Here is a 16,127-nt window from a genome sequence, read left to right as displayed (position 1 = left end):
AGAAGCTTAGATATGCGCCTGTAACCAATGCCAATGTTATGTTTTGCAGCAATTAGTTTGCAGTGGTCTTGAGACAGCTCTCTGCTCTTATCCATCATGAGATGTGTCTTGACTCACACCTTGGCAATGAGACCTTTTCGTAGGCCATCAATTAGGACTACACCAGCTGATATTCATTTTCACTGACAAGGGGCTGGATGGATGTTTGATTATTGATAGATTTTAGGGGTTATCTTGGCTTTCCATGCCTTTTTTCACCTCCTTTTCTTTATGTCTTCAATACTTTCCCCCTGTGCTTCCAAAGGTGCTATTTGCCTGAAAATTTCACCAGATGTTGGGAACAACACAAGTAATCCATACATACAACGAAAGTAGAACAAATGAGCTCAGAAAATGGATGGATGGATGAATTTAATTTCTGAGCTCATTTGTTCTACTTTCTTTGTAGGTATGGATTACTTGGCTCGTTCCCAACATCTGGTGAAATTTGCAGGCAAATAGCACCTTTGGAAGTATATTTTGTGAGAAAAACAGTGTCGTGTCAAATACTTATTTCAGCCACGATATCTAGTAAAAGTTCAGCAGTGGGGTGGGGCAGTGTGTGCATCCAGTGGCGGTTTCTCGAGATGGGTAACTAGGACAACCCCCCATGCGGCATTCTTCAGGGTGGGGGGTGGTGGCATCCACCACCACCCCATGCTCCACCCACCACGCCCCATTGACGATTGGACACCCTAGCTGCCAGCTGAACATTAGATGGAAATGTAACACCCATTTTGGAACCGTTATTGATACAAAATACATACACTCATAATGTATTTAGAAACAAATCTCTGAATTCATTTTACAGGTCTTGAAATGTTATCAGTGGTTTGCACTTTGTTGTAAACCCCTCTTGGTTGTGAATATGAACAATAATAGTCTTACCTTCTCCAGAAGGAAAGGATTCTTTGAGTATCCATTTTAGTTGTCTTCTGTGGTCTTCCATGCATTTTGATATTGTTGGATTAGACAAACTATTGCTTTGGCTACACCAAATGTAGTTCTCTCCTAGATTCATGTGTTTTCATAGGTATGATGACACTACATTTGCAGTGAGATCTCCTCGGACTTCACATTGGAAGCTCCAGTCAAGCAGCTGTCAAATGCCAACTCAGTCCTAACTTTTGACTTTTATCTGTTTGTCTTTAAACAGGGCAATAGAGTACCTCTTGTGAGTCAGTTGTCCAAATACTACTGAGCAGCAGAAAAAAGTAAGTATTGAATACAATTACTGTAATTTCATCCATCCATCCATGTTCTATACAGTTTATCCTCATTAGGGTCATGGGTGAGCTGGAGCTGAGCCAATCGCAAGATTCCTTAAATTCCTGAAATACATGACATATTTTTATGAAACCTTTTAAATTAAATCTGAAAGTCTACACATCAATCTTATCTTTATTGTTTTACGTAAAATCTATCCTCAACTAGTCTGATTCTCATTAGGTGTGGGAAATGAATTGAAGTTCACTCAGTAGGTTCTGATTAGTTGGGTGAAACAAGATATTTTCTTCAATACCATAAATGTATAACAGCAGGATCATAAAAACTCTGTCAGTGTCCAAATAAGAACAAATACTGGACCTGAACTGTATGTAACATGCATGTCAACCATTAAGAATGTTTTTTTGGTTCTTTCAAAGACCATGCGTCCATTTTTCCAAGAAATACTTTTGCCTCTAATGGAACACGTGGCGCCATTAAGAAGAAGTTCTTGTAGCCTTGAACATCCCTGACAAAAATAAGCATGTTGGAGGTAAACAAGGTAATGGCTCTTAGACGAACTGACCAAAAGCAAAGACTTTTTAATGACTGGTGATCAAACATTTCAGCCACTATCAGCCCTCACAAGGTTTTATTGGATTTGCTCAACACAATTTTTCATAAGAATCAGGCGACCAGGCTTAGGTCCGCTTGTTGGCAGCCTCAAGGATGGTGGTGGCGCAGCTTTTCGCCTCCTGTAACAATGCTGACACTCTGGATTGAGTCTGCAGGACAGGATGGGATTCAGATAACTGTGTGATAAGCTTTTTTGCAAAAATGTAATACCAGTTCATAATATTTATAAACAATAGGCGCCAGGATATTTCCAGGTGGCAGAAAAGTGATGGGCAACCATTGACCTGAACTGAAATGATACATTCTTGTTGTGTTTGAGTTGTGAGGCCAGATATAACCGAAAAGATTTCCTTTAAAATGTTTTTTTTTAAATTCTAAATTAACCCAGCGTAACCTGTGGCTGAAGAGGATAAATTGAGTGGATGTTGTGAATACAACAGTGCCTTGAGATTTGAGTTTAATTTCTTGACCACATTCATAACTCAAAACCCTTGTATTGCAAATCATCTTTTCCCAGTGAAATGAAAAGAACTGCTGTTTATCCGTTTCAGACTCCCCCCGCAAACGTTTTAATAAGGAAAAAAATAGCACTCTATAATATTATGCTTTTTTAAAATATACAGTAATGACATCAATATAATGTCAAGAATTACAATATAATCAAAAGTTATTGTCACTGTCACAGGAACAATGAAAATCAGATAGGCATCTCACAATTTGCAGCATTGAGGTAAAAACAAAACAAAACAAACAAACAAAAACAAACAACAGAAGACAAACACACAAGAAGAGAAGACGAGCATACCAAGAGTCCAAAATCTCTTGGTATGCTGAAGTTCCTTTCACTGGAGGGGCTAATATTTTGGACATTTCCAACTTTGTGGGAATTGTTTGGAGATGGCCCCTTCCTGTTCCAACATGTCTGTGCATCAGTGCACAAATCAAGTCTCATAAAGACATGGAGAGAGTTTGATGTTGATGAACTTGGCTGGCCTGCACAATCCTGACCTCAACACTATTGAACACTTTTGGCTGAATTAGAGCAAAGATTAAGAGCCAGGCCTTCTCGTCCAACATCAGTGGGAAACCTCCCATAAACTCACTCCTAAACCTTGTTGAAAGACTCCCCACAAGAGTTTAAGAGCTTATAGCTCCAAAGGGTGGACCGATGTCATATTAAACACTATGGATTAAGAATGGGATGTCACTTAAATTCATATGTGAGTCAAGGCAGGTGAGCGAACACTTTTGAAAAATAGGGTATGTCTGAATTTCCACCATTTTTATTTTTGAATCAATTTACCTGTTGAAATGTAAATTACGCCCAGTGTTGCATCTCCCTTGGAAGCAATTTACCTTATGAAACACCTTTGCGACTGACATTTCACACATTCAAAGTATGGCAGTAAAGAAGGCTAAAATCATCATTAAAGCCATTTACCCTGCTTTCTCAATCACTCTGCTTTGGTCAAATGACACTTAAAGGTTTGTTTTACTAGTGGTGTCATCGGTGAAAGCTCTGTCTTTTGCCACCTGGAAGTACGTGTGATGTCATTGTGAACAGGTCTATAGGCACTCATTCAAATGACATGAATTTACGTACCGCCATCTTGAAGCTGTCATCTGTGATTTCTTGAAGGTTGATGATCACGTTGTAGTAGGCCCCGAAAACTGCCGTCTCCAACGCTTTTACTGCAACCTGGAAGCCACACAGACAGTAACCACGCCCAGGTGCTTCCACCTCAAACATATCACGATAACACAAGACAAAATTATTTGCTGATTGTTCCACACCTGAACATCTGATTTGCAGCCGATGTTCCCGTATAAGACAAGTTCTTTAAGTGGTGGCCAAAGGGTGCTGACCCTCTCGGCCAAAGCCAAGGGGACACCCACTGCTCGCTTCAGCCCCTCCTGCAAGGCCACCTCACGCCTACCGGGACGCAACACAAAATCCAAATTAAATGTTTCCATTCTGCTGTAACACAAACATGGTCACTGAAGTGTTTGTACCGTTTTACTTCCTCCTCAGTATTTTTGGGCATCTTCAGTGCTGCCTAGAGTCAAAAGAGAGTTGATATGATGCACAAAACCAGAGATGCTCTGATAGATCACTGGATTGTAAAAACATCAAACTGAAGAAAATACAGTGATGCCTTGAGATATGAGTTTAATTTGTTCTGTGACCATGCTCGTAACTCAAAATAACCGTATCTCAAATCAACTTTCCCCATTGAAATGAATGGAAATTCCATTAATCTGTTCCAGCCGCCCGCAAAAGCGAAAACATGTTCTCGTGTGTTTTTCAAGAAGGAAAACACCCTCTATAATATTGTACTTAACATAGTTAACATGGTTAATTTGACAGTAAGCTTCAACTGGCGTGGCTATACACAGCTTGAAGTATGTTCTTTGGAGAACTGTTCACTATCCAAACTCCTGCTTGTTGTGAAGTGAGTTGCGTTGCGTTCACTGCCGCCATACAGCGCTTCTCAAAATGTTTGCATGCATGTCAAAGCACTAATAAGTTGGGTCACTTGTACAGTATTTCAAGGCACCACTGTAACAAGAAATCAGACACAAAAAGTGACACCATGTAGCTGTTGAAGGCAGATGAGTCACTGTCCACCATGTCCAGCAGCTCGTTCATGGCGTGATGAAACGAAGGAATCAGTTTCCTCATAACGCCGTCCACAGCCTCAAACTGCCTCTTGCCATACGTCATCTGGCCCACCATGGCGCCCAGTGCTGCTCCCTGCAGCACAAACAGTGTCACCACGATGACAAAGACTAGCATGGCGACAATTTCTTGTCATATGCAAATTCTACCAGAGCAGCTATGGCGGCAGAGACTGAGCCACCACCAGGGGCAGCCGTCCGAGCACCAACGCTACGAATGAACTGCTGCAGAGAAAGAGACACCAGGCGGCCGTCGTCCTGCGACCTCACCATGTACCTGTTGGTGGTGGAAAGTAACAAAGTGCAAATACTTTACTATTGTACACCCCGAGAGTTAAGTCTTGCCTTTGATAGTCCGATGGCATTGCTACATAAGAGCGCTTTGTTGTTGGCTGTGAATGCACGCACGTCTCAGAGGGAAGGCAGAAGAGCGAGGCAAAAAATATTAAAAAGTCAGACGCGTCAGTGAATGTATGGACAGGGGCTTTGTGCTGGCATAGATGCTTATTAAAAGTGCATATATGTGAAATGCCATTATGAAACAGAAAGTTTTTTTGAACATAACCTCTAAAACGGTGCAGTTGTTAAGATTTGTTAAATTCATATATGTAAAATGTTTTGAGATTTCACTGTTGTGTCATGATGCCTAACAGAAAAGTAAAGTTTAGTTCAGCACTTTATTTGAACATGTCTAACTTTCTCTTTTTACAACCCCAATTCCAATGAAGTTGGGACGTTTTGTTAAACATAAATAAAAACAGAATACAATGATTTGCAAATCATGTTCGACATGAATACACTACAAAGACAAGATATTTAATGTTCAAACTGATAAACTTTTTTAGCAAATAATCATTAACTTGGTATTTTATGGCTGCAAGACGTTCCAAAAAAGCTGGGACTGTGTCATGTTTACCACTGTGTTAAATCACCTTTTCTTTTAACAACATTCAATAAATGTTTAGGAACTGAGGACACTAATTGTTGAAGCTTTGTAGGTGGAATTCTTGTTTGATGTACAGCTTCAGCTGTTCAACAGTCCAGGGTCTCCGTTGTCGTATTTTACGCTTCATAATGCGCCACACATTTTTAATGGAAGACCGGTCTGGACTGCAGGCAGGCTAGTCTAGTACCCGCACTCTTTTACTACGATCCTTTTTGAGGATCGAAGGTCACGGTCATTCAATGTTGGTTTTCGGCCTTGCCGCTTACATGCAGTGATTTCTCCAGATTCTCTGAACCTTTTGATGATATTATGGACCGTAGATGATGAAATCCCTAAATTCCTTGCAATTTTATGTTGAGGAACATTGTCCTTAAACTGTTCGACAACTTTATCATGCACTTGTTGACAAAGAGGTGAACCTGGCCCATCTCTACTTGTAATTACTGAGCAATTCAGGGAAGCTCCTTTTATACCCAATCATGGCACTCACGTGTTCCCAATTAGCCTGTTCACCTGTGGGATGTTCCAAACAGGTGTTTGATGAGCATTCCTCCACTTTCTCAGTCTTTTTTGCCACCTGTCCGTTCCTTTTTTGGAACGTGTTGCAGCCATATAATTCTAAGTTAATGATTATTTGCTAAAAACAATAAAGTTTCTCAGTTTGAACATTAAATATCTTGTCTTTGTAGTGTATTCAATTAAATATAGGTTGAACATGATTTGCAAATCATTGTATTGTGTATTTTTATTTATGTTTAACACGTCACAACTTCATTGGAATTGGGGTTGTATTTACTTGCACTTATTGTGAAATGCAGCCCTACTTTTATTTAGTAAATGAGAGAACATTACACAATTGTGCTCATGTTTGATTACCATCCCAGAATTTATACATTATTTATTCATTTATTTATAATTTATCAATGGTGTTTATCGTGAAAGTTTTGGGGAAAATATATTGTTCTAAAAAATTTGCATTTGTGGCAGGCCAAAACACATATTGAGAAAGAGCAATAGCAATGGATAACAAAAATATTGTACAAACAGAATAAAAGATAGAGTAACAAATTAAATAAAAATCTGCAATATAGCGGGACTGCGAAGCAAGAACCGTGATGTAGCGCTGTATTCCGTGATGATAAATTGCAGGAAGTCGTTGTTCCAGGGCTGGGACTCATTGTTCCCATTACATGTGCATCCTGGGTCTCACACAGTCTCAACTGTAAAATGATCGATGCTGATGATATAAGTTTGGTGCATTTCCATTTATTTCTGAAGATATTATACAGGTTATGCAAAAACATTAGGGAGTGCCAATAATGGTGAGCATGACTATGCTGTGTCCAGTTTCTGGCAATAAAAATTCTCCATCTAATCTGAAGAAACACATTCAGGTACAGTGTTTCTTTTTTGTGTGTGTGTGTGTTTGTTTTTACATTTTTATTATTCGCTAATTTCAGCATTTTTTTTTTAGCACAATGCAAGTTGATAAAAGAGGGAAACTATTTTGTTTGCACAGGATGTTTTTTAAGGCGTTACCAAGTTATCAAAACAGGTATTGTTTCCAATTTACTATAAAAAAAATATTTTTACTTTTGAATTTTTTTGTACAAACAAACAAATCATGCGAGTGACTCTCTGTGTCATCCTCTGATGAGTCAAGCTGAAAGCTGCAAGAACAGCAACTTAAGTAAATTTCAGAGTCTACAGTATCCTTTTTTTTAAGTAAAGGAGTTGCATCAGTACTTCTTTTACCAGTCTCTCACACTTCACACGTTAGAACTCGGGAGGAGTTAAAACTCACTCAATTATTCGCTCCTTTGCTTTAAATGGACCCAATGAGTCGAGGCCCAGCTTGCTGATCACCTGACCACACAGATGAGGGTTAAAAGGTTAGAACACTGCAGAGCCATGTGACAGAACTCTTGAGGTGAAGCTCTCCTCACCAGTCGCAATTTATGCTCCTCTTCCACGATGAAGAGTTCTTCTCTGGCAATGTAGAAGTCTGCAGCATCCAGAAGAGCTTTTAGAGGGATCAAACCGACAATCTGAGAGCCAACGATGGGCAGCTTCAGATCCTGAAGTTTTGATGAACATTGTCAGCAGAGGGTACTCAATGTCACATTCCTCTTGTCACATATATACAGTATATTATAAGGGGCAAATACTGAGTATCTGACATAGACATGATGACATAATGAAGATTGTGACATACAGTTGTGGTCTGAAGTTTAAATACACATTCATGTGCATGAATGTCATGTTAATTTGGGGTTTTAATGATTTATTAGAACTGTTCTTTTTCTAGGGTGGGTTATATAACATTTTTCAGTGTTTTTTTTTTTTTAAATGATTAGTATCAGGCGGCACGGTGGACAACTGGTTAGAGCATCAGCCTCACAGTTCTGAGTACCGGGGTTCCATCCCCGGCCCCGCCTGTGTGGAGTTTGCATGTTCTCCCCGTGCCTGCGTGGGTTTTCTCCGGGCACTGCGGTTTCCTCCCACATCCCAAAAACATGCATGGTAGGTTAATTGAAAACTCTAAATTGCCCGTAGGTGTGAATGTGAGTGTGAATGTTTATTTGTATGTGCCCTGCGATTGGCTGGCAACCAGTTCAGGGTGTACCCCGCTGGGATAGCTGGAATAGGCTCCAGCACGCCCGCGACCCTAGTGAGGAGAAGCGGCTCAGAAAATGGATGGATGGATAAAATTAAACGGTCAAGATTTTCAGAAAAGCATTATCGTTAAACAGAACATAACCATAAAGAAATTAATGATGGTTGTTGTTCACTCATCAGTCATATTAAAAAAAAAAAAAACATTTCACAAATTCTGCCAGGGTATGTAAACCTATGAGCACAACTGTACATATATGCAATCATACATACGTACCTCTGTCATATTGGAATGAAAGTGTAGGCTCCACTGTTTTTTATAACCACTAGTTGGGGGTGGCATTTTGGAATGAAAGTGGACAGCTTTTTCATAACCCCTAGATGGCAGCATAGATTTATAAAATGTGAATGTTTTTTTCCATTTGCACCTATACCCATGTATAATGCGCACTATGGACTTTTGACAATTTTTTTGGGGGCGGGGGGATGCGCATTATACACGAGAAATTACAGTAGTTATTTGGTTGTGTCGCCACATGGCCATGGTGTGGAAGAAGACCCAAACTGTCAGCTTCAGATGAAATTCATATCGTAAGGGTTGCCACACACAGAGTGACGCGACCAAACACGTCTAAACTGTCGGTTACTGTGCGGGGTTCTGTGACTAATTTTCATGAGTGGCTGACTGTCTGCAAAAAGTTTTGCTGTGATTCAAAGTTTGAATCACAGGTGAACAGCGTCGTAACGTTGCAGATGTAATGGCCAATCAAAAATGCCAAGTTATTGTATGACATGATCTTTAGCAACAATTAAGTTTCCAGATACAAAGTGAGATCCAGCCTGGCTACCAATTCTGCCAGGATGAGTGGTCAAGTATTCAGGCAGGATTGTGCTACAATCTTGTAGGTGGCTCCAAAAAATCAATGGGATCAAGTTGGAACTTTTTAGAGGACATATATTTGTGAATGTTAGTGAAATTCTAAATTGTGCAACCGATTCTTATTAAAAAGGATGCACCTAATCATTCTGCCGTGGAAAATGAACTGTTTAAGTTTACAAGTAAAAGCTCAAAATAAAGATGACATTACACCCACGTTGAGAGTGTAAACTTCAGACCGCAACTCTATGTGTGACTTCTGACCTCCGCATCCTTGCAGATCTCCTCATAGACACGGTGGAGGGGCGTCTGCTCATAATCCAGGATGTTGGTGGACACCTGAGCGATACTGGCCTCGTCTAAGTACCAGCCGATGGCTTGGACCTTTTTCAGCAACCCTGGCTGGGATGTAGCGAAACACACGTCTAGTCACTGAGAGTTCATGAAAAGTGACGTCTGACATGTAACTTCAGTTAAATATTATCAGCACCTGGTCTTTTCTTCGGCCCTGTTCCCTTATATTCAGTGCAATCCGATGCGCCTGTTCCTTGGTGCCAATCACATTTACATTGTAGGCGATGAGGAACTTACGAGCGCCTGTCACCGTGGCACCCCAGGATGCGACAAAGGTGGCGGGGCCAAAGTCTGGAGCCCACTCCTTCTGTTTCAGCTGGATGGCAGAAGCATGCAAAAAGATTGTTTTCAGGACAATTCTGATTTTGATTTTGATTCTCATGCGTATCAGATTTTTTCATGTCAATGTGAATTTTTTCACATCTGACCCAGGCCTCTTTCATATGTGGATATAAATCAGATATCTATCAGATGCGAGTGCAGTATGGACACTCATCGCGCTTATCCGACCTATACGTCATCAAGAGGCGACAAATGTCACAATTGTTCGACAAAATAGACACGCGACATAAGCAACGGCGTACAAAGGAGCAGAACACAGTCAGTGGTGAAAAAAAGATGCTTTACAACTGATAAATACAAGAAAACGTTGGCTCCGGTTGCACAAAATCCTTGAAATGACCACAAACGTGTCATGACAAGACCTACGCAAGGGGCCATTATTTACATGACATCTACGGTAGTAGTTGCATTTGATTTTATAATGTGAATGACTACATATAAAGATCGGATTTAACTAAAAATTTGAATTGGGCATCATGCCCTGCAGTGTGAACGTAGCCTGAGACAATATGTCAGGAAATGAGAGCTTTTACTCTCAAGGAATAGGAAATTATATCACAAATATTAACACTGTAAGCAATTATCACGTGACTCCAAGATGTCTGATATTCTATATCAGTGTTTTTACTTAGCCAAGGCACATTTATTATACATTTTACATTAGATTATTCTCACCACCAAACAATAATGTAACAAAAGTATTCATGGAGGATAGCGACTGAGCTACTGCAAATAGCGAAATATTGCAACAAATTAATGCCTATTACCTACAGATGCCACAAGATGGTGGCAAAGCACTTAAAATTGAGTTGATCATAAAGCATCAACACCATGCATCTAGAAACGACACAATCATGAGCCCATGTTACATAAACGATGGTACAAAGTAGTTAAATTATTTAACACAAACAAACAAACCAGCCGGCACGGTAGACAACTGGTTGGCACATCTGCCTCACAGTTCTGGGGACCGGGGTTCGAATCCAGGCCCCGCCTGTATGGAGTTTGGATGTTCTCCCCGTGCCTGGATGGGTTTTCTCCGGGCACTCCGGTTTCTTCGAACATCCCAAAAAACATGTGTGGTAGGTTGATTGAAGACCCTAAATTGCCCGTAGGTGTGAATTTGAGTGTGAATGGTTGTTTGTTTATGTGCCCTGCGATTGGCTGGCGACCGGTTCAGGGTGTACCCCGCCTCCCGCCTGAAGATTGCTGGGATAAGCTCCGGCGGCCCGCGACCCAAGTGAGGATAAGCGGTGAAGAAGATGGATGGATGGACAAACAAACCACCTTCACATGAGGCTCATCAATAGGATTATCTGGCATACTAGCCTGAATAACATGCTAGCAGAACGTGATGTGGTATCACCAACACATGGGCAAACAAACATGCACACTAACAATAATTTCCTGTGCACACCTGATGAGCTCTGATGACGGTGATTGTAAATCACTGTTCTACATCACCCATAATGTGTGTGGCAGGTGTCCGATTGGTTGCAAGGTTTTACCTTGTCAGCTAAAGCTTCGTACTCGCCGGCTCGCACAGATGGAAGACTCCTCCGTGCCTCGCTCCGTGCTGCTTCGCCGTAAAGGAACACTAAGGACACAGAGCTTGTTAATTTTTTTCGATTCTGAATTTTTATTGTTTTTTTTTTTCGAAAACAAAGTGACATCCAACCTGGCACATGTAGCATATCCGTCAGTCTCTGTCCAAAGACGTTGGCGCAACGGACACAGTCCTTCATACTGACGTTCTGGACAGGAATGAAAGGACAGACATCCAGCGCCCCCATACGAGGGTGCTCACCTGCACATACGTAAACATTTTTATTTTATTTTTTTAATTCAAGCACTATTTTTCTCTTGATTACATTAATGTAACCTGAAGGTGATATAGAGTTTCAGTGTGTAACTGGTCTGGCGGGTAAACAAGGGTGTTTATTGCAGTATAGCATATAATGTAAATCAGATAAGGGTGTGGGGGTGTGATGCATGAAAGCTCCCAGCAGGATGGATACTGATACAGCAGAGACCAGATGTTGAAGAAGACAATGGCTGCGGGGGGCCACTGTAAACATGAGATGCAAGACTGTGGGACGGCGTCTGGAGCCAGCGGCAAATGGCCATCATTCTGCAGAGCAATGATGACGTCAGATGGGACCATGGACCAATCAGATGACAGCGATTCCATACTTCCTCTTTCAAACATTGTATAAGTCGGGGGCAAGAACAGATAGCTTTGTTCAGTCTGCGCTGTCTCTGCTGAGGCTAGGATAAGCGTAGCTGCTGACCCAGAGCTCTGTAAAATGTATAGACTCCTCTGTCAGGAATAAATTGGTTGACTTTTAACACATTGTTATAATTGTAGTTCTTCCACGAAAACGAACACGTGTGGAACCTCGAGAGTAATAGGTGATTATAAAAAACAAGGTTCCTTCAAACCACTCTCGTATCAATCAAAAATCACTCTGTCGCCTCCAGCTGGTTCAAAATATAGCAGGGTGAGTAAAACAGAAGACATCCCATAACCCCAATTTTAGCGTCACTACATGGACTTCTGGGTAGTTTTAAAATTGATTTTAAGATTTTACTGATGACTTTTAAACCACATATGGACCTATGGGCATATGGGCTTTGAGCTACATAAGCAAAATTTCAACCTCTTATTAGCCAGTCTGCAGCCTCACATCCTTGAGTTTGGGCCTTCTGGTTGTTTCAAAGTCAATGCCTAAAATTGTGTCTTCGCCATCATGGCACCTCGACTTTGGAGCAACCTGCCTGAGGAGATGCACAAAATCATTGACATCTTTTAATTCACTTCTTAAAACTCACTTTTATTGACTGGCTTTCGTGTAATGTTGTCTTCCCCCCCTCCACTGTGTGTTTAAAGGCATTCTATAAATAAAATTATTATTATAATTACAGTATTTAAATGGCCAGTGCCTGCAGATGGTGTCCAGCCACATTGTCGACTTACCTGAGTGGCGGCTCATGTCAATGAGGCTGAATGCCTGACGGGCGGCGTTCAGCGCTCCTTCCACCACAGCTTCAGGAGGGCCCACAAATGTGTATACGGTTCGGTTGGTGGAGGCTCCGGGGTCGACATCCAGCAGGGTACATCCGGATGTGCTGCTAATGGCCGCCGAGATGGCGTCAATAACCTGACAGGTGACAATGATGTCAGATTCCATCCATCCAGTTCCTATATCGCTTAAACCAGAGGTTGTCAAACTTTTTGGACATAGGGATCACTTACAAAGGAGGAATATTTTTTAAAAGGACCCCCCCCCCCCCCCATAATTTTAGCATCATGGCAGTAGGGTGACAGAAGAAGTAGACAGATAGCAAATTAAACTCCAGCTGTTCTAATTGCTAATGGAGAATATATGCATTTGAATTTCGTTGGAAGATAATGCCTGATGCATACAGGTTTCCCTCACAAATTAACATACATAAGTTAATAACTTATAATCAAGGCCCACCGCATACCAAGAAATGCAACCGAGTGCCACTGAACTGTCACGCAGTGTGTGGGGTTCTGCCACTAGTTTTCAAGGCTGGCGGACCGTCAGCCACTGGTTTTGATGTGATTTAAAATTTGAATAGTAGGTGAACAGTGTCACAAGGTCGCAGAAGTAACAGCCAATCAAATATGCTACATTGTATCACATGAGCTTTCACAACAATATCAAGCATTTTAGGTTTCAAACCGAGATCCAGCCATACCACAACAGTGTATATTGTTAGCGTTTTACAATAATACTTAAATATATAATTTCATGTGTACCAGTGACTAAAAAGAGAAACGTGGAGAGTGTCTGTTGTTTAAAATACACAAGTGCAGTCAATGAATGGGGCGATCAATTATTGCAAAGAGCCTCCTATATAACCACACTCGCGCCTGTATTGCTTGTCCGTTTCTCCTTGTATTACAGCTGCAGCGGCCAGCGGCAATCCACTTCTGCTTTGACAATCACACCATGCTGTTTGTGTTTCAATAAAAAAAGAATACAGTAGTTAATGTGGTACCTCAAAATATTGTTTCCTGATAATGTAGTTTTTGCATTGCAGTGAGTTGGTTATGTGTGCGAGACTCAATGACCTGATGTACTGTTGTGGGTTGCCGAGTATTTTATTTTTTATTATTTTTTTGCAATTGTCGAGTTTGGTCGTGGAAGGCTGTGTCGGTCAATGTGCGATGGGCCTAACACACGCGTAATAAGAATGCTTGAAGATTTAAAGATCATCAGAATGAAAGTGGAAAGTGGAGAGACATAAAGCTGAAGTCACCCTGTGTGGGCAGAATGGAAAGAAGCCACCAATGCGACGGAGATTTCCAGAATGACAGGAAAGAACTGACCTCTTGATTTTTGCCCTCTGAGAAATTGGGGACACATTCCACCAACTGAGCTGCCATGTCTTCACACTGACCTCTGTCCAGAACTGGCTGGATACCTCTGTTCTCTGCTGCAAAACACAAACACACACTCTCAGGTGAATCATTAACAGTAGGTCATCCCAAATGTTGTGTGCACAGCAGAAAGTATCCCTGCAGGCTAGTAGATGCACTGCAACCAGACAGTGTTAAATGTTCAATCAATCGGTACAATGTCTGATCAAAGTTCATTCAGCTCCTCACAATAAGTAACTCCAACTTGACTAACTTCACTTCATATGCAAGTCATTGATTGAAAAGACTGGAAACTATCTGATTCTTCAACAGGAACCAAGAAGCAAAGATCACACTGGCATGCTCTCATGTTTATTTTTAAAAACTGCAATCTTAAAAACAAATCATTTTGGGGAGGTCAAATGTCATGTTAGCACCCTTGGTTGAACATAACCTAGAGCTCTTTGAAATGAGAAGACGACAATTCTTTCAACCTCTGTGTGTTATAGGTTAAAGCTAATTATACAGTAAGTGATGAATATCTGTGTGTATGTGTCACACCAAGTCACTTTCACCATTAGTGAATGAACTCAGTTTAACTTTGAGCCACTAACCACGACACAAAGACAAACAAGCTTTCACACACACTCACACCCATGGACAATTTAGAGCCTTCAATTAACCTATCAAGCAAATTTTGGGAATGTGGTAGGAATCTGGTGTTCCTGGAAAAAACCCACGCAAGCATGAGGAGAACATGCAAACTCCACACAGGAAAGGCCACACCCCAGATTCAAACCCCGAATCTCAGAAATGTGAGGCTGATGTGAAAACCAATTGGCCACCAAAACCTGTAATGAAAATGATGTTTGATTCAAGTAAAATGTCACCATCTGAAGGATCAGAATTCGAAAATCTACAAAAATATTAAGAAAAAAGGGGAAATTGAAATGACCAAATACATCCTAAGTAGTTCTAATCACACTTTTTTTTATGTGTAGTAAAATATGTTAATGTGAGTCATTCCAGAACTGCTGGACATTTTCTGAAATTTCAAATGATCCACGCGCAATCACAGAAACATGCACTTGTGTAAATGGTACTGTACTTGTCCTGAGACAAAACATAACTAGCACTAGTAAAAATGATGCCTAAATATTATTTGAAATACCAAATAGCTCGATGACTAGCTTAGATAATAAATATAATAGATAAAACAAGTTTGAAATGTGCAGCATGTTGGGTGACTGGTTAGAGCGTCTGCCTCACAGTTCTGAGGGCCGTGTTCAATCCCCGGCCCTGCCTATGTGGAGTTTGCATGTTCTCCCCGTGCCTGGGTGGGTTTTCCCCGGGCGCTCCAGTTTCCTCCCACATCCCAAAAACATGCATGGTATGTTAATTGACTACTCTAAATTGCCCATAGGTGTGAATGTGAGTGCGAATGGTTGTTTGTTTATATGTGCCCTGCGATTGGGTGGCAACCAGTTCAGGGTGTACCCCGCCTCCTGCCTGATGTTGACTGGGATGGGCTCCAGCGTGCCCGCAACCCTAATGAGGAGAAGGGGCTCAGAAAATGGATGGATGGATGGAAGTTTTAAATCTTTTTTTTTATGATTTTGTGCTCAGAAATCTATATACTCTGCTAGAATCTGTGTAACATGTATACCATTCTTTAGGTTATTAGGTGATTAGGTTAAAGCACTAAAGCCTGTATTTCAGCTGAAGTTGAAGCTGTCAGTTTTTCTTTACATCCCGAACAATTTTCCTAGTAGTTGTGGCTGAAATGTTTGTTAGTTTATCTGACCGTGGCTTGATATGAATCAACAGAACCACTAATTTTCCATTTCTTTAATATGACTGATTGCGGTTTTTAAATCTTTAGATATCTTTTTGATATCTTTTTTTCCTGATTTATAAAGTTCAACTACCTTTTCTCGCAGGTCCTTGTACAGTTGTTTTGCTTTCCCCATGGCTCAGTATCCAGCAGAATTAGGGCAGGCCTGAATGAAATGTACAGGGGTCTGTCTAGAGTTTAGGAACTC

At 41.0% G+C, this 16,127-nt stretch overlaps 1 protein-coding gene across 1 annotated transcript; it reads right to left on the bottom strand.

Moving 5' to 3' along the window:
- Positions 1–1,827: 1,827 nt before the first annotated feature.
- On the bottom strand, positions 1,828–14,194 carry ftcd (formimidoyltransferase cyclodeaminase). Its single transcript, XM_061786771.1, has 14 exons — positions 14,056–14,194; positions 12,673–12,856; positions 11,374–11,502; positions 11,204–11,292; positions 9,490–9,669; positions 9,264–9,401; positions 7,453–7,584; positions 7,311–7,372; positions 4,711–4,837; positions 4,475–4,636; positions 3,895–3,938; positions 3,676–3,814; positions 3,485–3,580; positions 1,828–2,030 (listed from the first exon to the last, which is right to left on the bottom strand). Exons 1-14 carry the CDS (start codon positions 14,110–14,112, stop codon positions 1,947–1,949), a joined length of 1,623 nt encoding a protein of 540 aa, XP_061642755.1. The 5' UTR covers positions 14,113–14,194; the 3' UTR covers positions 1,828–1,946.
- Between the last annotated feature and the right edge of the window lie 1,933 nt (positions 14,195–16,127).

This window comes from Phyllopteryx taeniolatus, chromosome 1 (assembly GCF_024500385.1).
Source record: "Phyllopteryx taeniolatus isolate TA_2022b chromosome 1, UOR_Ptae_1.2, whole genome shotgun sequence".
In the NCBI taxonomy this organism is placed as follows: domain Eukaryota; kingdom Metazoa; phylum Chordata; class Actinopteri; order Syngnathiformes; family Syngnathidae; genus Phyllopteryx; species Phyllopteryx taeniolatus.
This window is presented reverse-complemented; position numbering and strand designations above follow the sequence as displayed.

What these genes read in the sequence shown, in the direction of transcription:
- ftcd (XM_061786771.1), bottom strand. Translation starts at nt 14,112, where the DNA reads ATGGCAGCTCAGTTGGTGGAATGTGTCCCCAATTTCTCAGAGGGCAAA. An exon ending in CTGCCGCCATAGCTGCTCTG is followed by an intron (nt 4,637 to 4,710) that starts GTAGAATTTGCA and finishes TTTGTGCTGCAG; the next exon opens with GGAGCAGCACTGGGCGCCAT. An exon ending in CTGCCTTCAACAGCTACATG is followed by an intron (nt 3,939 to 4,474) that starts GTGTCACTTTTT and finishes TTTTGACTCTAG; the next exon opens with GCAGCACTGAAGATGCCCAA.